Source organism: Lingula anatina, chromosome 5, assembly GCF_051362555.1.
Source record: "Lingula anatina isolate TDL-2025a chromosome 5, LinAna3.0, whole genome shotgun sequence".
Lineage (NCBI taxonomy): Eukaryota > Metazoa > Brachiopoda > Lingulata > Lingulida > Lingulidae > Lingula > Lingula anatina.
In genome coordinates, this window is record NC_141771.1 from 4,428,671 (window position 1) to 4,452,396 (window position 23,726).

A 23,726-nucleotide genomic window follows, 5' to 3' on the forward strand; every position below is an offset into this window, starting at 1 on the left:
CACACACACAAACACACACAAGCACGCACGCACGCACGCGTACAATTAATGCAGTTGCACTAGAGCTATTATAGATTAATCTCAGTTCCGCAATTGATTTGAAAACGATGTGATCCTTCAATTTAAACATTCAATATGCATAAATGAACTAATGGAATGTATGAGAAAAATGTGCATGCAAAGGGTATAGTTATAGGTTGTTAAAAATATAAAGAGATTGACAGTTTGTACTTCATGCTTAAATTTATTCTTCATGCTTAATGTACTTCATGCTTATCTTTAACAGATGCTGGAAACAGCACGAAAAAATCCGCAGATATAATTGGAAATTTTAAATAAGCGAAGAAGAGTAAACTTTAAATTTAAAACCTAAAAATCTTAATGGCATCAGTGAGAAGAGACGACTAGTACATTGTCTGATAAGAACAATGTTGACGAACCTTTGTAAATCGCTCGCTTTGTGACGTCACAGAGACTACTTCCTGTCTTAGATAACACAACCCAATCCATCTGTATGTGATCAACAGGTTTCACGTGTTAGGAGAACAACCACGTCGTTGCGTTGCAAGCTGTGTTATTTTCAAAAACAAAAAAAACCATCTATTGTCCATTTTTCTTGACAGGACGTATTGGAACAGATGACGAATGAATGATATTCCTAAAATGTCTTGGATGTAAAGAAGTACTAGGCGCAAGACATAAAATGCTTTGTCGAAACGTTTAAGTCTGTTTGGTATCAAAGACTGCTTTGAGTTGAGTTACTTATTATTTTATTGAATAATAATAATAATAATAATAATAATAATAATAATAATAATAATAAAGGAAAAAATAAATAAAGCAAGACTGTCTTAGTCAATCGTTAAATATTTGCCTATTATGTTTATTCTTGCTCCTCTTACTCACATGTTTAAATAAATACTTTAGGCAAATCTGGGATCCGCCAGAGTCATGAAAATACCAAAATGTGACTGGAATGTATCGAGTGTTTGATATAGTAATGACAAGCGTCCTATAGTAATTACATGACTTTGATCAGAGGTTGGCCATCTTGGAATTAGTCCCCTACCTGCTACCCCACAAAAAACCCTCGCTCATCGTAGATATTTTTTATTACATGAACAGGATTTTTTCCTGCCACAAAAGACATAACAAATAGATATGACCTTTCTCGGCGTCTTCACAGTTCTAAATTTACACATAATACTTGAATTGCATACAGGTTTATTCACTGTGCCACATGCACGTGGTCGCAGCTGGTCTGGGCGTGCGACCGGTTGTAAAACAATTACATATGTTCTGATGTTGGTCTCTCACCTTAAGAAAAATGTCTACCCCAATAATGCGTTTCTCATATGTGAACACGGATAGTTCTTGCACTAATGGATCCAGTATTTTGCTATTGGGGGGAGGGACACCAGGATAACAATATTACAATGCAAGCGAGAGAAAAAACAAAAGCATGAAACGAGTTTTTTCATGATATTTAGGGGACAAGGAGGTAAAAATGATTGATTTTGTCTCATTCCAGTGTGTGTGTGTGAGAGAGAGAGAGAGAGAGAGAGAGAGAGAAAGAGAGAAAAGTGGCCATGGGTACTTCAGACGTTAAAGGCTTCTTCACACCTAGTGAATGATTTGCGAGCATGTAATCACCCTGTTTAAAGCGTAATAAAATGAATATGTTTTTGAAGATGCTCAAAACATTTTATTTCATTCTGGGTATAGGAACGTACACCAACGTACGTGACGTGAGTCAAACTTAGCCCTTCTGTTTGTCTGCGTAAGGGGGATTTTTCTCATAACTTAATGCTATACACTATTTGCGACAGCTGGACCCGCCGACGTGTTACACTTGAACACAATCTTAAAACATACCAGATTGCACTTTAAAGTTTAACTCAAGTAAGTTAAGAATTTACCCTTAAACCAAAAGCAATATATATAATCGAATAAATTCGAAATGCCAGAAGTGATGCTTGTTTTCCATGATTGCGCCACCAACAAACACGATTGTTGAATAAGGCATAATGCTAACATGTTCATCAAGAAATGCAAGCTTAATACATGTATAATTTAAAGGCAAGTCAGCTGATAAAACTTCATTAATGCCTATGGAAAAAATAATTTTTAAAAATCCTTAATCTTTACAAAACTGGCCTATGAAAAATATTGTTATGAACATACAATACATAACCAATGATAAATTATAACAAGAAAATAATTTTATTTTCCATAAACTAATCCAGATAAATACTGTATTTTGTATTTAAACAACAAAGGAATCTACCATATATTTCTTATGGAGAATAAAGCATAACAAACAAATAACCCTCTTAGTGGGTTTAAAAACGTCAATAAATAATCCATCATACCATAGATATATTTTTAAGCAACAGGCTTGTATCGTTTAAGTAATAAAAGTGCTTTTTCAACGGCGTGTTCCGTGGAAAGAGCCAAATGCGAGCTCCGAATACTCCTTTCCCACGTGTGGTAATAGTTCGCCTGTTTGTTTGTCAAGCTGTTCACAACAACATTCGGTTTCCCTAGCAACGTGCTAATTAGATGTGCATGCAGACGATCCGTCACGACGACATGCGCACGCGCAATAAAGAGAACACCAGACATGGCTTTGAGTTGATGATCTTCGAAAAAATCGTCTGCATTTTCATTCATCCATTCTGCCTTCCAGTCAGTTATCAAGTATTTTATACCGGGTGGGAATTTTGGCCGATTTGCACTGGTGAACCCTGGACTCTCCCAGTCGTCACGCTTGATCCATATGACGTCATAACTGGGGATGACGTTCACTTGTAACGGTCCCGCAGCAAATGCAGAGTCCGGGACAAGCAGAAGCTTATTTTTCAAAAAGAAATGTGACGCCATATCAAAAGACGGTTTGTCACGTAGCATAACAATGAAATCCTTATGATTCCCGTAAATTTGAGCAAATTCGGTAATATTCTGGCAGCCAGGTGTGGGGTGACACACGCTGGTTGGAAATTGCACAATACGATTCCTAGGGAAAGCATCAGCCGTTTTCTTCAGCACATACAAGTGCGCAGGGTGGCCAATATACCCAGCACCTTGGACCATCACGACCAAATCTTTCGACCTCTTGATCTGAGAAAAATCGCAGTATGTCCCCGGGTAGTAACAATGGTACACTATAGATATGTTCAAACCCTGTAGAATAAGTCTCTGACCGATCGTAATGAACTGGTCGCCTTTGTTAGGCCACTGGAAAACGTTCACCAAAACGGCCCTCTTGTACCCCGCAAGAACGCGAGAAAACAAAGTCGTCTGGATCCGCTGCGCCTCCTCTATTACTTCCTCAGTTGTAGTCAATAACTGAGATAAATGGAACGCATTGGAAGAATCTGCATAGAGGTCTGCATTGACGAAACTTCGGTCTTTGGGACTGAGGTCAGTTCTGGTGAAAGGTCGTATGCGACTGAAGGGAAACTGGAAGACACTGGTTGTGTTAGATGAGACGGCGGTCGCAATCTCAACCGAGTTTCCTGGCAAAGCTGTGCCCCAGTGGTAACCCGCCATGGCTAGGACAATGGACGACATGATCACCGTCAGCCATAGGGACTGTTGTTCGGAGCAGTTCTCTGGAAAATACAAAAATAAAGAATGATTTTGTCACGTATTATAGAAGTGCATATTTTTAACAAGGAACACAAGGATCATGATTTATACAAGTATGTTGACAGTAATAGCCCACTTCTAATGCACGTATTTTTTCTTGCAATTACATGTTTAATGTGCAGTATATCATTATACATTTGTTAATTATGACATGAAATACAAGATACACAATAAAAAAATTATATAGTGTAATACTTCTCAGCGAACAATAATCATAATTATAATGGATTTGCTAAATGCTTTAACTGATGTTTTCGAGGAAAATAATGAAGGGTTTTTACAAAAAAAAAAAATGCACCAAATATATTGTTTAGATAACATACCTCTTGTGACCGCATTATAATTAATAATATTATAATGACGAGACTATTCAATACACACAATGGGAGTTACACATTAAAAAATCGAGGAAAAAATTTCAAGGAAATTTCAACACTTTTCCTTTAATCGCCCATGTGCAGCATATCGAAAACTGTTGACAGAATCAAGATCCATAGACTCGTGTCTCGGTCCCATGTCTCTCCGTTTTGGCACACTAGTGACAAAGATGGAGACTTGCGAATTTCACTCGCAATGGTAAAAACAAAAATGCAAAATGCCCAAGATTGTATTATTTTGTCATTTATTTGTAATGCGATTAAGTAGTTTTGGGTAAGATATATCTTGGTAATTAAAAGAGAATTCGAATTTTTGGGGTGCTATATTAAGGTTTTACTTGAAATGTATGCCTTCAAGAGGACAAACAGTACTTACTTTGTCTTGTAGCCGCTGGGAACACGTACAAGGCCAATCCAAGAATTATAACCGTCCCGGAAAAATAGTTCACGGGAAGGAGTAAATGTTTCCCTATCATATAAAAGAGAAGCGCCAATGAAATCCTTTTCATTAGATTAGCCATGGAATGTGCAACGACTGATATATATTTGAGTATGATACACGTTGAGATAACGGTGTAAGTCACGTGAAGTATCGCCGAAACGAGACAGGGCTGAAGCAGTCCCGCAGCTAATAATGTAGGAAACATGTCTGGTGCCGCTACGGCTAGGAAAATTTCCATGAAGAGAAGCAGGAAAGCAGCCCATGTGCTCATTTTCGCTAAAGTCTGGACCTGTACCAAAGGTGTTTTGTTTGCCATACTTTTCAGCGTAACGTTACGCAATCCAAACAAAATATTTGATAAAAAGGCAAGCGTGAGTCCTAGTGTTTCTCCCATCCTGTACTGTGGTCTCCACACAAACCCGATAGACCCTATGACAACTAAGGGCAATGCTATTATCGTATTCGTCTCCAACTTTTTCCCGCTTAAAATGCTGGACAGCACCGCTGTAGTGATGGGCTCAAACGCCTTCACCGTAAACGCGCTGGACGCGTCACAAAACGCCAAGCTAGCGTTCGTACACATCGTGGCCGCCATGTGGCTTACAGACAGGGTGACAAGGGACAAATCAGTGTTTGGAAGTCTCGAGCTCTCACAGGGTTCCTCTTGTCCCTGTGTTACACCATTGGTCACTTTTTCCACCCCTGTGTCCGAGTGGGGGTCGGCGCTCATGCTTTCCTTGGCGTCCAGCCCCATCCAGGTAAGAAGACGCCGGCTGCATAGTCTGGGAAGCAGAAGGAGAACACCGGCTCCGACAACAATTTGACAAAGGCTTAAAATTACCACTGCGTACCACAAAGCTTTCTTCTTCTCGGTCGTCTCTTGTTGTTCCTGAGGTATGTTCCCCCAGGTTCGAAGCGCTTTCCGGGCGAAGTAGTGAGCGTAGAACGAAAACAGAGTCCAGGCTAGGAAAGCCACGAAGCCTCTCACAGCCCGGCTCATGGTGGTGGAGGACGATTGTATCGCAGATATGACCTAAAATAAAAAATATATATATATATTACTAAAGCATGAGATTTAACAGAAAGAAAGTTGACGTGCTTTTTAAAACGGTAGTCCAAATATGAGATACCAGTGTCGAAATGGTCAGTAACTCAGCAGTGAACTAATTGAGAAAGTCGAACTTAAACGATTTGAATTTACACGGTAGGTATGTGACGTTACAATACGATTGCATTTTATACTGGGTATCAGCCTAACCCTTCCGTCCATCCATCTATCTATCTATCTATCTATCTATCTATCTATCTATTGTGCAGCTGAAAGAAGTCTCCTCGAACTTCAAAATCACAGAATTCAGTAAATCACATTTTCATTATTAACTAATAATATTTAACTAACAATAGTATGCTAATATAGACTTTGCCAATTGAATATTGCAATTTAATTGCCCAGCGAAGAATTTCATGGAAAAATATAGTCCAAATAGTGGCAGAGAGTCCCCCATGGTAGAGGGTCCGCTTCCCATTCATTTGTACAGGTACCCCTCTCTCTAGATTTTGACTCATTTAGGTCAGGCTAACCCTAACCATAATAACTAAATGGAGGGTGGAGTTTCTGTTACACGGATCATCAGCTTCGTTACACCGGTGTCACAGCAATGGCAGTCCTAGGAATGGAAGTCCTGTGTCCCATGTGATTAGTACAGGTTAGGGTTAGTCAGAGTATTGGGGTTAGTACAGGTGTAACAGGAGTGGTAGTCAGCTAGGCACCGTAGTCCGTTCCCGATTACTTTGTAAAGGTGACATTCGTCGCATATACTCACACCAATAATCTGACTAACACTCACCAGTACCAATCATATGCAACCCCGGACTTCTGTTCCAAGAACTACCATTCCTGTCACACCGGTATGTGGAATGAAAGTCACCTGTGCAAAGTACAGACTGTAAATGTTTCCAGCAGCTACCATTCCTGTCAACCTGTGATAAGAAACCGAGGTCCATGTACCAGTCTGCTCTCCATTTAATCCACACAGTTTAGGGTGACCTTGACACTACCCCCCCCCCCCTCCCAACTGGGTCCGCTATTTGATTTATCTGTAGTCTTTCTCCGCGACTGTGGCAACCTACAAACCATGCGCCGCCTCAGGGGAAGCTATCTGCATTACTTTACGCTACAGGCATAGGCAGTATGTGCAAGTGACGGAATTCAAAACCTACTGCATAGATAGCATCCATAGTTTAGTTGCGATTTACAGCCTATAATATAAAACCACGATCTTTATTTATCAAGCATCTCCCACCACCATACTCTTTCGACGGTATACAAGTAAAATATAAATAATTAAAATCATGGAGGTATTTATAAAGTTAATGTTTCCTAGGTGAATAAAAGAAATCGATGTCTAATGTGACGGGAAAAAACCACGACGTTGACGTCGGCACTCTCATCTATATAGAACTGTCGTGTGTGTACGCGTGTACGGCCCCCTCCCCCTCCCGTCATCTCGTGATGTGAATATCAAAACTTCATCTTACCGTACTGGTTAAAACAACCGATAAACCTTTTCCTATGAAGCTCATTGTACATTACGATACCATCAATGTAATAATACTTACTAAGGTCACAGTGCAAATGAAATACAGTACATAGTGTGAAAGTTTACTAAATAAACTGTCAAAGGAACGGCCCACCCATTTTCATGGTTTGGTGTACATTTTTTTCGAATTGGTTTTGTACATTACTAATCATAAGTTACATTAATTGACTTTCATTAAGGAAAGCTTAAAGATTTATGCTCGCTTGTAACATGTCAAACCTTTTATAATTTATACCATGAGATGCAATACAACAAACTTTTAATCGTTAACATGAAAGATTTTATTTTCTGCATTCGAAGACGACTACAGACAGATGAATGTATCGGATAAAAACTTGTCCACTTACCGCTAAAATGTAAAATATTGGTAAAAAAAAGTATATTAAAAAACTAATGGGCGAGTTTAAGTATTACTCCGTGCAAAATCAAAACGGAGACGTGCAATGATAGTTTTTGTTACAGTGAGATTATAAGAATGCTGAAGTACCCATTGGTTCACACGGGGGGGGGGGGGAGGTTCAGCAAAAGTAACAATCCAACCCTAGGGGAACGCTAGAATGGCGTCAGTTTGGTGACGTCAGTAAAGTGATATTATTTTAAAAAGCATTTCGGTACTCGACATTTTGTTTGCTGGTGACCACTCACCTATGGAGATCCTTCTCAGTTGATCTACTGGTCAGTTTGGTGACCACTGCCCAGTCGCTGTGTGTTGGGTTGGTCAGCCCAGCTCAGGTTTTAAATGACACTTAAACGTCCTTGTCCTGTAAACGCATGGCAAACGTTTTCTTCCTACCTGGTTGAAAAAAAAGCAATACATGAATACCACGACCTACTTGTATAGTGTGGTCCAGATATCTACTCTTTATCGGAGACAGTGCTCAGCTGACGACTTTTCTATATGTTTAATGGAAAGAAATCGTCATACACCTATTGACATATATACATATGCATTTTAACATGTCTGCCTTTCCCATACGATGCGAGAAGCCGTTTTGTTTTACCACCATCATAATAAAATGAGCTTGCTTAACCCAATGCACTACATCATAGATTCACTATATTATGCATTCAAGACATTTACTGGTGCTGTATGCATAATATAAAAATGCTCAGGGATAAGTTATGAAGTAATAATATAATTTTAGGGTATCAGATTCTATAGCAACATGAAGAATAAAATACGCGCCCCTACGCTCACGCCCAGGTATGCACACACACACACACACAAACACAAACACACACACACACACGTGCAATGAACACATAGCACTTAGATATCCAACTGTTGGGTTTAAGGCATTGGTAAGCACACCCATGTACTAGCTAAGCCTGAGTCCATGTGTTTTTCTACGAAAGAACGTGTTTTCCTCGGCGCTGGACCTGTCACCTACCCACAGGAGTACACGTGTAATGTTGTTGTCATCTCTTCAGCTACTCGCACTAGTTCAACCCAATTATCGTTTTGCCTAGACACGCTGCACCCGACATTAATAAACATGTAATAACTTCTCTAATTGCGCTTCCTTGTCTACGGGCGTTCAAACTATGTCCTGTGGGAGAGAACCTCCTAAACCTCCCTCGTTCACCGGGCATTGCCATTAACAGCGGCTGGGACAGCTCCACGCACCAGACGTGGGTTATACTAGTACATGTATCTCGTACAAAATCTCCCGTCCGGTGACGTACAGTTATCTTGAGAGTTGGTCACACATCAAGAACTCTCCATACAACCGGTACCCCTCCCTTCCCTTCCCTTTCCAATTACCTCCCACCACCTGTATTTAGGGTTGTTATAGGCCGTGTGCTAATCGTAAGACGTGCGACTGGTTATTACCCATGCCGGTGACACGGTCTCACATGGCTTTTTTTTTTCAGTCAAACCATGCATCACCAGCATTTATATCTTTATAGAACCCCGTTAGCCATAAAGGCAACGTATCTGTCATACTTATTTTAATCTTCAAATCAGGGTTTATTTGGTAGGCCACAAAAAACTTTCCGATTGCGACGGTCTGGGCACGGAAAATGGGAGTAGCGTCCCACTGGTTAGAAGGGAGTTTTCCACTTGTATATATAGGTCAATGCATCCAGTATCATGGGGAATCAATAATTACCTGAAAGACCACGGAAAAGCTACTCATACCTGTTTGTCTGGCTTGCTTATCCTGGGCGTCACCGCCCCTGTACGTCTGTCCTTATTTTCCTTAATTTCTCCCGCTATTAATTGTCAAAATAGTAGCAGCATCAGAACAAGTTGTCCTTCCATCGCATAGTTGAGGAGTTCGTCATGCACTTCGCGGCACAGGTAGTATAAACAAGCGTGGAGTTCCTTTCAACACACTGTATGGGTTGGCCCCGCGGTGCTACTATACAAAAGGGCGTTTACGATTGGGGCTTGCGAGACGCAAATATGCTAATGGCGGATTTTGAAATCTCGCAAATGCTGGACTCATAACAACACATTTTTATTCTGTCCGTTAATGTCTTTGAAATGTTACAATCTATCTTCCTATGACTTTGATAATTAGTCGAAAACGGCACGCTTATTTGTCCGCTGTTTTCATGAAGTGTGCGATTTTGTAAAATTTAAGAATCTTTTTTGCTTTGGAATCAACATCGTGCCCGTAAAGTACAAATATGTCCCTTTTTTCATAAGACCTATGACCTTTGTTAGTTGCACCACAGAAAAATAATAAACCGGCAAATGACCACTTAAACGGCATTGTTATAATAGAGCGCATTGTGAAGCAGACAGATTTGTTGAAAGAAAGGGGGGATATGAACAGAGATTAAATCAACTGCTGACCCGTGCGGTGAAGGCACGTGTGGAACCCCGCCATTGTCCCGTGGTATAAAATGTGTCATTTTGCGGTCCCGCAGTAGACCAAGGACACTGATGGCGACACTGTATGGCATGGTGTGTCCGTGGACTAGGGGAAGTGATTAAGGTGTGTGTGGTCACGGCGTTGATGGGTATCCTGAGCTAATGGAGGATCGGAGAGGCGAGGTGGTTGATAGAAGAAAGGGTGATGCTGCCGTCCTTTGATGGAGGAAGATCAAGGTAAAGATTTGGCTGTGTTTATACATGTAGGTCTCTCTCTCTCTCTCTCTCTCTCTCTCTCTCTCTCTCTCTCTCTCTCTCTCTCTCTCTCCACACACACACACAGAGAGAGAGAGAGAGAGAGAGATTTTCGTTTATTCAACTTTAAAATCGTTAATGGATTGCCTATTCTACATCAATATTATAAAAGTCAAAACTCGTGTAAACTCTCTAGTTTCACATGTGATAAATATATAACTGGGCTCATATCACCACAGAAGTGTACTAGTAAATGTAGCGCCGAATTTCACGTGAGTATATTTTATCAAAAAGTAGTTTTAATAGGGGCTTTTTCGGGTGTTGGTGGGTTCTACTACGTCACTCTTCAAGAAACGAAGTATATATGTCTCTTGTACACCCACCACCCACCCACCCCAGTACAAGAGAACACACCCGCTCTGAAATTGTTAAATGTCACACCTTCACCCCCTCTCACTTTCCGTCCCTTGCTGCTGTCACAAACCTGTCTACTCGTCTCATTCACAGTCGTTTACATAATGACAACGTCAACTAGCCTAAGGACTCTGCCAACATGCCTTTGGTTTAATGAAAGTACAGGGTAATCCGGGACTTTCTTCCCAAGTACCACCTCTGTGCCACCAGGTGTCCCAAAAGTCTGGATACGTAGCTGGGGTGTATATTTATGATAAAAAAATTGTATCTAATGAGGACATCAATTATTTCATCTTCAGAATGTTTTCCACAATTTGGGAAGCTAAATGTGGTGTAAAAGCATGCAGTCTGTGGGCCAAAGTTTCGTAAATAGCTATATGTCTTGTGCCCAGACTTAAGGCACACCCTGCAGTGGGAGTGAAATCACACAGGTTCTACTATAATACAATTCCATTATAAATTTCGTGGGGATTAATCATACTTAAAGAAACAAAGGACATAGGATTATTGGCCTAAATAGTAAATTAACCACGCCCTTTATTACACCCTGTCAGAGGCCAGCCGGATAATGAGTCATTTTTGTACAATTATCTTTTTTTACCAAGTACAGAAATATGCCCAAAGTAGCCAGAAAAAAATATCTGTGAATATCAAGTGAAAAGATATATGTTTGTGACCTTGGTAAATGTAGAGTTTATGAACCGGTTCATGTAAAGCAATTTTGTAAGATGACCAGAAAGCACGCTCGAGTAAAACCTTTTCAATACAGGGACATAAGAAGTTGAAATTTAAAACCGAATAAGCGATCAAAATACGTTCTATTGGAGTTAAGCTCGCCATTAACCTTCCTTCGTTACATTCATAAAAGGCACGGAGAAGATCGCACACGTTATTTCTAGTAATAATTTCAATAATCATTCAAGCAACAGACACACTTACGCTATTTATACTTCTTCTCCAATGCACTACACTTCAGTGTCAAACAAGGGACTTACAACAGAAAAAGGAAGATGTCTACTTCCTTGATCAGAGACGGGTCTTGAGGTAGACAATGGGAAAGAAATAACTATTTTAAGAAGTCTAGCTGTTGGTTAAATAAACCATCATTGTAACGTTTACATGCATAACTCAGTACAAGTGATGAAATTCTTAGCTACACGATGCAGCGTTGTGTAGATACGGGTATATATTAAGACAAACATCAGCCTATTCACACCCTCGTAGGATGTTTTATTGTGACTTTTTATTTACACCAACGCATAAAACATTGTACAGAACAACAGGTATTTGGCAGGTACCACTTACTGTCAATCCTAGTCGAGCTGCTCTGTGTAGCTGCCATATAAGCTATGCCACATAAACTATCGCCATAGTCATTATTATGTCAATTACGTCACTTAACACTCACAGGGCAGGATCATTGCCCGGGCCGGCTAAACGTATCCAGTTTTTTTCTTTACTGAAATCGACTCCCCTCTATATTAAAAGGAAAAAAAACAACTAAATATCTACATAGACGGAGATTAACGACCACGCTCTCTCAATTTTTCTAAAAAAAAAATAATAATAATAACAAAAACAAACAAACAAAACTGCGCATGCCTGTGTGTCCTTTTCACATAACAGCATAACAAAGAGTTCTCCCCTAGACTAAAGTTAGACTTATTGAAGTGAGTGATGAGGGTAAGAAGGTATCGTCTTTCTTTAGGTACAGTTTCCTTTCCACTAATGTCACCTGTCATTGATCACTGGGGCCCGGTTTTACAAAAATATATATAAAGAAAGAAATACCTAAAGTTGGGCTTATTTATTTATTTATTTATTTATTTATTTATTTATTTATTTCGGTACAAGTACATTTTTACAATTGCTGAATAAACCATCTAATAATAGTTTATTCAACTGTATACCTAAAATTACGATAACGTTTCTAAAATAATCTTCACAAAGACTGCACATATATGAAGACGTTGAGACCAAAGCTTTCAGTCTACTCTGGACGAAGCTGAATCAAAAGTAATCCACCTTAATAGAATATTCGCCTGTTTCACGAAAAGAAAGGAAAGACTTATTCTTAAGACCTGCGGCTACTTAATTTTAATGGACTGCATACTCATATACTCTACATTTATCCTTTTTGTGTCTCGAATTAAAGACCACTCTTTGGTGAATTTTGACCGTGCTACTATTAATCACTGCTAGATCCTGGATATCTCTGGCTTAGGGCAGGTTGGAAGGGAGGGGGGAGGGGTGTCATTACCCTCTGATATCAAGAGTTTCTTAAATATTCCACAAGATTAACGTATGTGAGATACAAAACTTTTGTAGCAGACTACCAGCGCACCCTGTGGCCAACGAGTAGGAAGTCACCAGACTGCAGGAAACCTGGTCGTTGAAGTGTTTTGATCCGTTGTGAAGGATTTTTGTTTAAATTGTTTTCATGACGCTTGTTCTCGACACTTTTCATGATTGCCATCGTTAGGTATGGTGATGATTTATCATTCTAAAATACGATCAATTTCAGTAATTTTGAATTATCAAAGAAAAAAAAATTAAGGCATAATATGCCAGGGCCACCCTGTACTGTCGTGTCGCAATCTTGTTTGTTCCTCTTCCATCTAACCATGCTTCCTCTGTGTTTATCAAATCACGAAAATCTCGTTGTACAACATAAAATGATTCTGATATCTTTTTTCCTTTCCAAGCGTTAATTCTTCAACATGTCGCAGTCAAAGACAGTCAAAGTACGGAGTAGCTAGATCCTGGAGCGTTCGAGTCACGCTTTTTTTTTTTTTTTTTTTTTTTTTTTTGTGGATCCAAGTCACAACTGAGTGAACGGCTCAGTTATAAATATAACTTCTACTGGTACTGGTACATCGAGATATCTTCAAATTTGAAGAAAGGTTGTGACGTAATAAACACACACTTCAATTTGCTAACTGAAATTGCCGAGGTGTAAAAGACAGGTGTCAACGAGCCCCTGCCTGCTTAATTTGGAATGTTCACGCCAAGCTAATTGCAGGACCCGCTAAGTTAATGATTCTAATGATTCTCAATCAAGCAATTTCATGGCATGACGCTAACCAGGGTGCAGTTTTCTTCATGGCTCCCGTGAAACGACGGTCCACAATAGCTGAATGAATAAGCTGAAACAAGGGCTCCTTTATGACAAATAGCGTAAGCCTCGTCACTTATAGTTTCCAAAAGAATGCTGGATATAACGGACATTTCGACGGACCCGGGGAAGAAAGAGAAACAAAAATTTTAAAGCAGCGTCCGAGAAATACGAGCGGAGTAAGGTATTTCGCCCAGATGCTAACTGCGATTAAATTAAATGGTTAACCAGAAAGAATCAACTATTGTAAATAATTAAATTCATCAGAATAATCGCCGGAATGTATATGGGATTATTTTAGCTTGAGAAAATAATCAATTCGCATTTGTGGGGAGAGAGACAATGAATATGTGGACTAAAATAGAAAAATTAAGTTGCAGGGAAGTGGCCTTGATCTTATCACATAAAATATCGCCTGCCAGTGACAACTACCGCTTATCTTTCTAGGCTGATGATAATGAGCAACGGTCTTAGATTATATTAACACGCATCATAACTTCACTAGGTGTAATAATATCCAAGCGGAAATACATATCAATGAGGTTTCAGGATGGCGCCGCTGCATGTATGAAGGAAATGCTAGTTGTCGGTGTGGCATTTTTGTTTTAACTATGAACTGTAGATAGGTCAATGCATTGGACGAGCAAAATGGTAATGTAGGCCTATCAAGTAAACTCAATGTATGCGTTAGACTATATTTTTCTTTATGTTTAATGGAATTATTTTTTACAGTACACGGAATATGACAACTTCATCTTGCACCAGTATATATAACTTCTGTGATCAGTGCATATATGAAAAGAGGAGGGAGAATTGGAAGCATAAAAAATGTCACTTGCCTAAAGAAAAACACGTTTTTTTGTCTTTTTTTTTTTGTTTATTTATTTATTAATTTTTTCATTTTATTTATTTATTTTATTTTTTGTTGATGTTGTTGTTGTTACCTAAAAAGTCAGTGTATTCTAAGATACTAGACAATTAAAATTGAAAGCTTGCAAGACCGACAAGATCACGACAGATACCAAAGGAAATGAGCATTTCCTTAAAATTACGGCGTACTGGTAGTTATAAGTGTAAAAAAAAAGAACGACATTAGCGTGACACTGGTGACTTAAATTCAGTATATCTATTATTTGATGTGGGGAGATATGACCGCCGATTGTACACAGGCGTATGTATTCTGCGTAAATTAACTTAACCGATTTTATCGAAATATCAAGCGCTTAAGGTGATTGCCGCCCTTTCCGCCTAGTGTTTGCACAAAAAACGTGTCTAAACTACCACGACGTCTCTTACATCTCAAGCCATATAATGTCCAGTTTTATAGGCGCACGGGATTGGCACACAAATTGTACTTTGGACAAGGATCATGTCATGGAAAATATCATTATACATGGACCATTTTAAAATTCTATGATGGTAGCCTAAAGTGATGAAAAATTGCTTTGCTTTATTTTTATAGGAAGAAGGGGAACACACATGCCCCCCCCCCCCACCCCCCCACCCCCCCACCCCCCACCCCCACCCCCCCCCCACCCCCGGCACACTGTTGATCTGCACCCCTAGCCTATTTTTCGGGAGTTGAACTACGGAGTCGGCCTTCGTAAAAAGCAAACAAAATCTGTCATCAGTCAAACAATAAATCATTTAAGTGTCCTAAATGTCCACTTACTGGGTCTTCGTGATACTCTCAGATTCAAAAAGTCGCTGAAAATGCCTTAATCACGTAGCCATTAAGGTTCTATCTCATAGAATAGAAAGATGGACGGCCGTATTAGAGTGTCACGGCTCCTCCGTATTTCATCTCGTAAGATATAAAGTGTCAGTGATATATCAAAAAAAGACACATCTTTCTTATTATATACCGCATCAGGAAACTTAATCAGGAAAAGACATCAGTTCATAGAGTGATTTATTGACTTTATCTTCCTGCGAAGAGTGTGTATTACGTTTTATAATTCAGAGTTCATAAGTTTATAGGCCGCTTGATTCTCGCCATGGCGACATTAAGATTATTAAAAAAAAAAGAGAAACAAAGACTAGCGTGTCTTCGTCCCACCACATATATAAATTGGCTATACGAAGAATATGCCGTAGGTCCCTTTTTAATTTTTTCTTGCATGGTGATGTTTAAATTTAAATGAAAGACAAAGAGGAGGGGAGAGCGCCCCCTATCAGTCCTGCTACATGTGGTCCTGGCCTACAAGCAGTTACAATAAGTCTGCTCCAGTGTCATTTCTTCAAACCACTGGGACTGTGTGCCCCTGGTCGTCTCCATTGCACAAGGAACGCCGTTACAATTTATGGGTTTAAGTCTTCGTTGATTTATCTATTTTTCGTTTATTTATCTTCTTTTTTTTTGGGGGGGGGGGGGGGGGTTCTCATTTTTTATCAAATACAAATGGACGCACATACACATACTTGCATGTACACGACAATACAAAATGTTATATATAACTTTAGTGCAAAATATTTAAAATGTAGTAGTTATGTTGAAATAAATACATGAAAACAATTTTGTATACTCATTTCCATAAACGGATTGAAGCCTAATTTGTGTGACTTTTACTATTTTCTCCTACTTATATATTCTACGCTGTTGTATGAATATAATCATATCTGACTAATTTTATACAAGAGAATATATGCTAAAGAGCTGAGATTAGTAATAATGCTAATGTGTAAATATGCCCAATATATTCTAAACATCACCACTTATATTTCAGGTGGAGCGTGTGAAACAACAGACAAGTTCACCATGTTAAAACAACTGACCAGACTTCAACGATGGAAATATGGTCGTCTTCTGCTTCTCGTCATTTGCTTTATCTTATCAGGGAATTTATTATTCCGAGGACTTACATATCAAGGCATACCTTCAACGACGATCCAGAAAGAGGGCGGTATCAGAAAGGAAAGCCGCCTGATAGAGAGCGGGTCACATGACACGGGCCTAGTCGATGATGGCGAATTCGCGCATGCCCAGACGCTTGCCGGTGCTGTTTTCAAACAACACGCCATGTCGGACGAACTACTTACAAAAGTCGTCGTTTCTGTACCTCATTCCTTTTCTCCCACAACAGAACAAACTGTCGCCAAAATGTTCTCCGACGACCTCAACGAAAACATATATCACGGAATCGCCCCGGCAATCACGTGGGCGGACGACGAGATTATCGTGGTGCAACGTCTGTGGCTGGTGCAATTTGAACACAGCGTGTACTACAAAACGGAGAAGCAACTGCGGAACACGTGGCACGAAAGTTATTTCTACACCCAGAAATTCAACAAAAACTACGAACCAACGACTAAAGGGGAGTTGATGGGTATCCCCGTCCCGTCTAACTCTCAGTTTGATTACCGCTCCGACGGACCCATGGACCCACGGCTGATATGGGTGAACGGGACACTATACGTCAGCTTCCACATCTGGATCTGGGACGACAAAGACAAAGCCAGCAGAGGGCGCATGCATCTTTGGAACTGCCAGGAAAATTCCATTAAAAGATTAAATGTCAGGGATTACGATTTTCTAGTGGTTGAGATTAACTGGGCGCCATTGGAGATCAACGGGTCGCTGTATTATATATACACTCTGGATCCCTTTAGGGTGCTAAAATGTGAGCCGTCCACGGGCGACTGTCATTTTGTTGTGAATGACAGTCCCGATAACAACCGTTTTGAGTACAATAGAGAACATTTGCGCGGTGGGTCGCCATTTTTGTTGTACAAATGGCCTTATTACATAGGTATGGCTCACTCTGTGATCGTCTCTCAGACACCCAAAGAGAACTTTGGCATATACAACACGCACCTTGTCATCATATCAGTTGAACCAACATTCCGTATAGTATATGTCAGCGCTCAAATCCAGTTCAAGGAAAAATTTCTGAACCAGTTTCCGATTGCGCGCCCATACGCGCAGATGAGGCCTTTCGTTTTCCCGGTCGGTATAATATTTAGAAACGATGACGTCATCGATGTTGGTGCTCACTTGAACGACAATAGTGGTTACGTCATACGCTTGCGAGGGATAAGAACGTTGGTGCGTGATGCCATTGCTTTAGACAAACACCATGGACGTAGAAGTAGACCCTCGCCTTTAGTTGTCAACGGATACGTGAGATCACGGCTAAAGAGTGCAAATCGAGATATGACGTTCAAAGGAGAAGAATTTTACAAAGATCTGGGCCACTAAAACTGTCGGCACTAATTTCAAAACGAGCGAATGGAATGTTTGTGATGCGTATAAATCCAGTATTTACACTGTGGCATTTTTTCACTGTCTCTTCTTTAATGGTGATGAAAGGTTAGCTGTTTCTTGAAGAATAAAGTGTGTTCTGTTTATGCCTTGGGGCGAAACGTCAAACCTCGTAGGTAAAAACAAGCTCAGCTTCTTCACAAACAAGTTTCTTTCTTGCCACTATTCATACTGTTAGTTTTTGTTTGATGAGTTATTTTTTTCTTTGCACATTTGACACTGTCAGAGGATTATTATTATTATTATTATTATTATTATTTGTTTGTTTGTTTGTTTGTTTGTTTGATTAAGATGTGAATTATATATTTGAACATAAGGAAGGTCAGTCGACAAATTTCCAGTGGCATTAAGAAATCTCATGTGATAATCTTACAATTTAAAAGTAAGGTTACTTAAAATAATGGATATCGAATGTATCATTTGAAATACTTTACTAGCTGAAAGGTACAAGATGATCACTAAATTTTGTTTGTTGATTTGCTTGTGTTGACACAATGAAGTATATGGCTACATTTAGTTAAATTATGTAATAATAAATCTCAAATGCGCGTTGTTTGAATTGAAGAAATTGTTTTTGTTTTACTGCAGAACGAGTTATTCGTATAAAATCACCTATATAAACAAACGTACATGTAATAAGATATTAAATGTAACAACACAAAGATGTAAACAACCACTTCCTGAATTGTCAAGAAAGAAAACAAACTTACTTTATCATTTTACTCAACAACAATTTGTACCGTTACTAGGTATTTCGATTCATAATTTTATTATATGTAATAATTCTATAATATTCTCCGATTTTTGGTTGGACTGTTAACTGCATTGACAAAGCACTACCTTTATAATTACGTGTTTGTGGCCGGTTACTCATAGAATTAAAGCCACTGGGCGGCGTCCTTTCTGCGTCTCGTAATAGGGCCCCGTTTGAAAGTAAAAAAATACTTTACGTGCCGACAAATGGCCGATCTCTGAGCATTCATTCTGCAACCAAAGCGATCCAGTGTCCAAGGGGGTTTAAATAACATAAAAACTGGTTTTAACTTTAAGATTTTTAATCTGCTTTGACCCATTAACCAAATAACGGTTGGTCCACGTTTGACCTAAGACAGAACAGTAATAGTCTGTTTAAATACAATATTGCACGTTTTCTGCAAACAAAGACAAGGCTATTGTTTCATAACAACAACTACGTTGTTTTAAGTCAACTACTACGCCTTCACCCCTGAATGGAAGTAAACCAAAATGCAATTTTCAGTTTTGAGACGACCCCCGTGTTATTATGAACAGTAATTGTCGACAATGAACTCTTAACTTCTGAGCGACGACCGTGACCAAAATCTGTCAAAACTTGAAAACCAAATTGCATGGGATGACGAGTAATTGTAGTGATTTATTACACTTGCGTGAGTATTATAGGAGAGAAAAAGGAGGAAGGAAAGAGGAAGGGAAAAAGAAACAACTCTTTTTCGCGTGGGAATGAAAATATGTGAATTGACCTCGTCTTTCGAAAATATATTTTGAGGTATTGAACTTAAGCTATAGCACGTCTCGAAAATTTGTTCATATTACAAGTTTCCGCCTTGTTCTGGCCTATATACGTACAGCACGGTAAGCTGCGACTGAGACACGAACGCGCTTCAACACGAACATGCACGCACACAAGCCTAAACTGTATAATGTACATTTCCAGATGTACGCTGTGCCCCATTTAGTCCTCATTGCAAAACCACCTGGCATGGGTTACCTTTATAAACCGTATATACCTACGGTGCATCACTCGGTGGAGATACAACAATTTGACCTTGTTTTATTATCTGGCTGGAGCTTTGAAATATTAGGGAAAAAATCCCCGACAGAAATGGCGAAAACCTGTTGCTGTGGATGTCTGGATTTGAAGAAAGGAGCGATGGGTTGTGGGATGTATGGGATTGTAAGTTATGCTGTCACGTGCACGTCAAGTGTTACCCTACTTTGTATGGGTTAAAAATTAGGCGTTACTAAAATCACTAATGTAAATGTATACATGTGATAGGTTTAAACCCATATCGAAGCAATTAGGATCAAGGTACCATATTTCTTTAAATTTCTCTATGCTTTTTCATATTTGCTTAGTTAAAAACGCGCTGTTTACCCACCAAATTTAATTTTAATATTTTTGTCATTCCATCAACTATATTAATCCATCCTTCTTATGTTGCTTCAGACACTTTACAGAAGACCTAGATCTATTGTAACTGTCCGCTGTTTATTTATATTGACATCATTATTTTATTATTATCATTTATGAGGGGGTAAAATTATTGCATTATATATTGTATGACCTCACTCCACTATTCTCCCCCACCAATGTAGTAATTCTAGAATATTCTCCACTTTTTGGTTGATATACATTAACCATCATGCATATTGAACCTCTGATCGATTTTATTGATATAGCAGAACAATGCCAGCGTCTTCTCTATAAACTTAATTAAATGCACGTCTTTAAGTACGTTCATCTATCCCCCCCCCACCACCACTATTTGCGAAAGTGACACCTTTTCGTATCTACCTTTATTTTTGATAGATAGCAGGAATCATATGGACAGGCATATATGCCTACGACGCCAAAACAACGGAGGATGGTAAGAGGTTTGATTCATGTATTTCCAACATATCAAGGATATTTAACATGGCAGCATATATGTTTTAGCAGACCTGCATATAGTTGTTTTATAATGCAAGCTGAGCTGATAGAGTAGAATTGATACTTAAACCATATGGTCTTTACATTAAGGAATGAATGTGCAAAAAAGGGAGATCAAATGATTTTGTATTGTTATTAGCCCCCCCTCTCTCTTTATTATTTACTCATTAATTTTCATGTTATTCTTATTTTGTGCTTCATATTCAGAATATTATGTTATACGTATACTCTTAAATCATATTTTGCTTGAAAAGGGATGAAAAGTACAGGGACAATTAAAGAAATTTGAAAGAATAAAACTATATGACACTGCAAACCATGGTTTGACACATTGCAGCAAGACTTAACAGTAAAATAAAGCTATTCCGTTACTTCTAGCTTAATCTTAATATCAAGTATTTAGTTCACTTATAATTCGAAGGAAACGACTCTCCCATTTTGTTAATCATATCTATTTATTTATTTATGTTCCAGGAAAAGTCTACACTACATTTCACCTTGGTATTCAGTCATCAGTGTTTGGTTACAAGCAGGTCGTCGCATCTACCGCAATCAGCGCAATCTGGGTTGTGTTCTCCATTGTGCTTTTGCTAGGTGTTGTTCTGGTAGGGAGCGTAAGGCATCTTCTGTTGGCGGTGATTTGATCTTTTATAAGAATATCACTGCGTGGCTTTGTTGCTTCTTATATTTATTACAACTATAGCAAATTACCGCGTTGTAGGCTTATTCTCTGGCAGCTTTCACTTGATTACGATTCCCCACTATGTGAGCTCTCCTTCCTGCCATCATGGTGACCACCTTACCATGAGACTACAGTACACATGTATTCACATATATGCATATACACGTACCTTGGTTACATGTATGTATTGACTGTCAGATTCTGGCCTCTTTGGATTTTCTGCAGTATTTCTTTTGTACTTGTCATAGTTCTATTTTTGCAGATTTGTCATGTCTTAATTTGTATACTTTTTCCAGGGCAGACTTCGGTTCCTTTGGCCCTGGATTGTCTTCATATTCCTACGTTGTCTCTTCTGGGGACTCGTCACTATCTGGTACATTGTGCGCCTTGCTAATGGTAAGAATTGCGTTCGTGCCTCACCAAAATCAAGAACCAAATGAATCGCTTTGTAAAACAAGCCGTAAGTCCGAGTCCGTATAAATCGTTGATGTAGAAATATAAACAAATATTGAATACATTTATTTTAAAATACCATTATATCAATCAAACAGTGATCGTGTACGCGACAAACAGAAGGAGAGAGTAGCGTCCCACACTGTTTTTGTGCTGCAGGTATTGATTCTTAAAAGATATGTTGATTAAAGGAAATTGAGAAAAATAAATTACCATTATATCCCTCAAAGCATCAGAGGAAATGAATGCATTGCCTAATGTCACTCACCCTGTGTTTACTGAAACCTAATGAAACAAAACTCACAGCTCACTCGACTAGTTACTTGTTACATTCATCTTTTAATTACTTGAGTAGTTATAATTGACAGAAAGTGAAAGATTCCGTTTATAGACAAAGGTGAATAAACCATAGGAATAAGAGGATCTTAACTTGTCTAAAACGAAACGATTGAAGACGTGTTTATTGGTCTATTTTTATTTTTTGTGTATTGTTTGCATGTCATTTAGTTGCAAGTTCAATAATAATAATAATAATAATAATAATAATAATAATAATAAGTATTCAGTGATCATATCGGCTGGTGGCACGATTTGCTGAAGAAAGAATAATTATCTATAATAATTGAAATAACAAAAAGAAAATAGCGTCGCTACGTTAGTACATGTGGACGAGACACCTGTGTCATTTGCAATAAGTAGAACATCTGCGTTTCCATTACAAAACACCTTATTGTCCGTCAGTTCTTTCATCGTTCGTTAACTTTACGCAGATATATTCAATCTCGGGATAAAAGTGTCTTCTTCCCAGTTGCGAAGCATTCAAAAAACCTTTTTGCACACACTAGATCAAATTGACATATCTTTAAGATAAAGCAGCGTTCGACGGAATCTACCTTTGATAATCAAAGTGATACTGTATGGACAGGGATTTTTTACGGCACGAGGTAATGTATTATCTATTCATCTTCCAGTCGTTGCTACCACTGATATCTTGAATGTGTATGCCACGATATTCTTGGCCGAGACATTTCTCCTACCACTTTGCATCGACGTAAGTACCTATTGATATTTCCTTTGTGTAACACTTTATACAGCGATTTGTTTTACTCCTTAATAACACCCAAGTTCAAAACAAATATATTGTCGGAAATTAATGGAGAAGATGTGTTAGTATGCAAATAGTTTGATTAACTTGTGACTTTAGAGGCAGTTGATATTATACTGCACTGCTGCAAAATTCATGACGTAAGGATTAACGTTAAGTACTGCTGTCAAGCGGATATGAATCAGTGCTCTTAAATATATTATAAGCTAATGATGCATGGCAATAAAAAGATTGTTTTGTACGTCATACGATGGATTTGTCAGTATCATTAAGTGTGTGTGTGTGTGTGTGTGTGTGTGTGTGTATGTGTGTGTGTGTGTGTGTGTGTGTAGGGGGGGGTGCTGGACGGGGAGGGGGTGGTTGCAGAAAGAGAATAGACAGAGGTACGGGCAGAAAAAAAGTCGAACATGCTATTCAAACATTATAAAGGGTAATGAGGCAGTGACATACGAAGGTTGTATTAAAAAAGATGTATGAGAAGTTTAAGACTCGCGCGCACGCGCGCATGTACATTTTTTGTGCACGCACGTTTGTGCTCGTGTGTGAAGGTAGAAAATGAATTTTCAATTTTATTTACGTTCTTAACAAAAGTTGATAATTTCATTTCGTCAATTCCTAAAAAATGCATTTCACATAGCTGCATAATACTTACAGTTTTTAACCAAAATCTAAGAATCAACTCTTCTTTTAAATTAAAATAACTTTCTGTCGCAGGTCTACACCCTGGCCTGTGTTAGTGCCTACCACAGAGAAGTCATGTACACAGAAAAGTCGCTGACTGAATCTGACTACGAAGACCTTTAACGCGACAACTGGTGAAAACCCTTCCTCTGCAGTAAATTTTATGCACCCGAAAAA

At 38.9% G+C, this 23,726-nt stretch overlaps 3 protein-coding genes across 12 annotated transcripts; 2 read left to right on the top strand and 1 right to left on the bottom strand.

Moving 5' to 3' along the window:
* Positions 1-1,680: 1,680 nt before the first annotated feature.
* On the bottom strand, positions 1,681-9,582 carry LOC106156880 (uncharacterized). Of its 5 annotated transcripts, none has more exons than XM_013532308.3 (4): positions 9,214-9,582; positions 7,716-7,863; positions 4,405-5,503; positions 1,681-3,614 (listed from the first exon to the last, which is right to left on the bottom strand). In XM_013532308.3, the coding sequence occupies exons 3-4, from the start codon at positions 5,468-5,470 to the stop codon at positions 2,386-2,388; spliced, it is 2,295 nt and encodes a 764-aa protein (XP_013387762.2). In that variant the 5' UTR covers positions 5,471-5,503; positions 7,716-7,863; positions 9,214-9,582; the 3' UTR covers positions 1,681-2,385. The 5 variants fall into 5 exon arrangements, with proteins under 5 accessions (XP_013387762.2, XP_013387764.2, XP_086869063.1 ...); XM_013532310.2 differs by lacking the exon at positions 9,214-9,582 and adding an exon at positions 8,577-8,805; XM_087012937.1 differs by lacking the exon at positions 9,214-9,582 and adding an exon at positions 8,458-8,805 and having other exon boundaries at positions 7,716-7,859.
* A 293-nt stretch (positions 9,583-9,875) lies between these two features.
* Positions 9,876-18,507, top strand: LOC106156882 (uncharacterized). 6 transcript variants are annotated; one of them, XM_087012940.1, is made up of 3 exons: positions 9,876-10,131; positions 13,269-13,857; positions 16,405-18,507. In XM_087012940.1, exon 3 carries the CDS (start codon positions 16,437-16,439, stop codon positions 17,874-17,876), a length of 1,440 nt encoding a protein of 479 aa, XP_086869066.1. In that variant the 5' UTR covers positions 9,876-10,131; positions 13,269-13,857; positions 16,405-16,436; the 3' UTR covers positions 17,877-18,507. The 6 variants fall into 6 exon arrangements, with proteins under 6 accessions (XP_086869066.1, XP_086869067.1, XP_086869068.1 ...); XM_087012941.1 differs by having other exon boundaries at positions 13,269-13,740; XM_087012939.1 differs by having other exon boundaries at positions 9,877-10,131; positions 13,269-13,862.
* Positions 18,508-19,527: 1,020 nt separating this feature from the next.
* LOC106156878 (uncharacterized) lies at positions 19,528-23,726 on the top strand. The gene is made up of 6 exons (XM_013532307.2): positions 19,528-19,872; positions 20,509-20,566; positions 21,103-21,233; positions 21,607-21,706; positions 22,735-22,814; positions 23,583-23,726. Exons 1-6 carry the CDS (start codon positions 19,591-19,593, stop codon positions 23,670-23,672), a joined length of 741 nt encoding a protein of 246 aa, XP_013387761.2. The 5' UTR covers positions 19,528-19,590; the 3' UTR covers positions 23,673-23,726.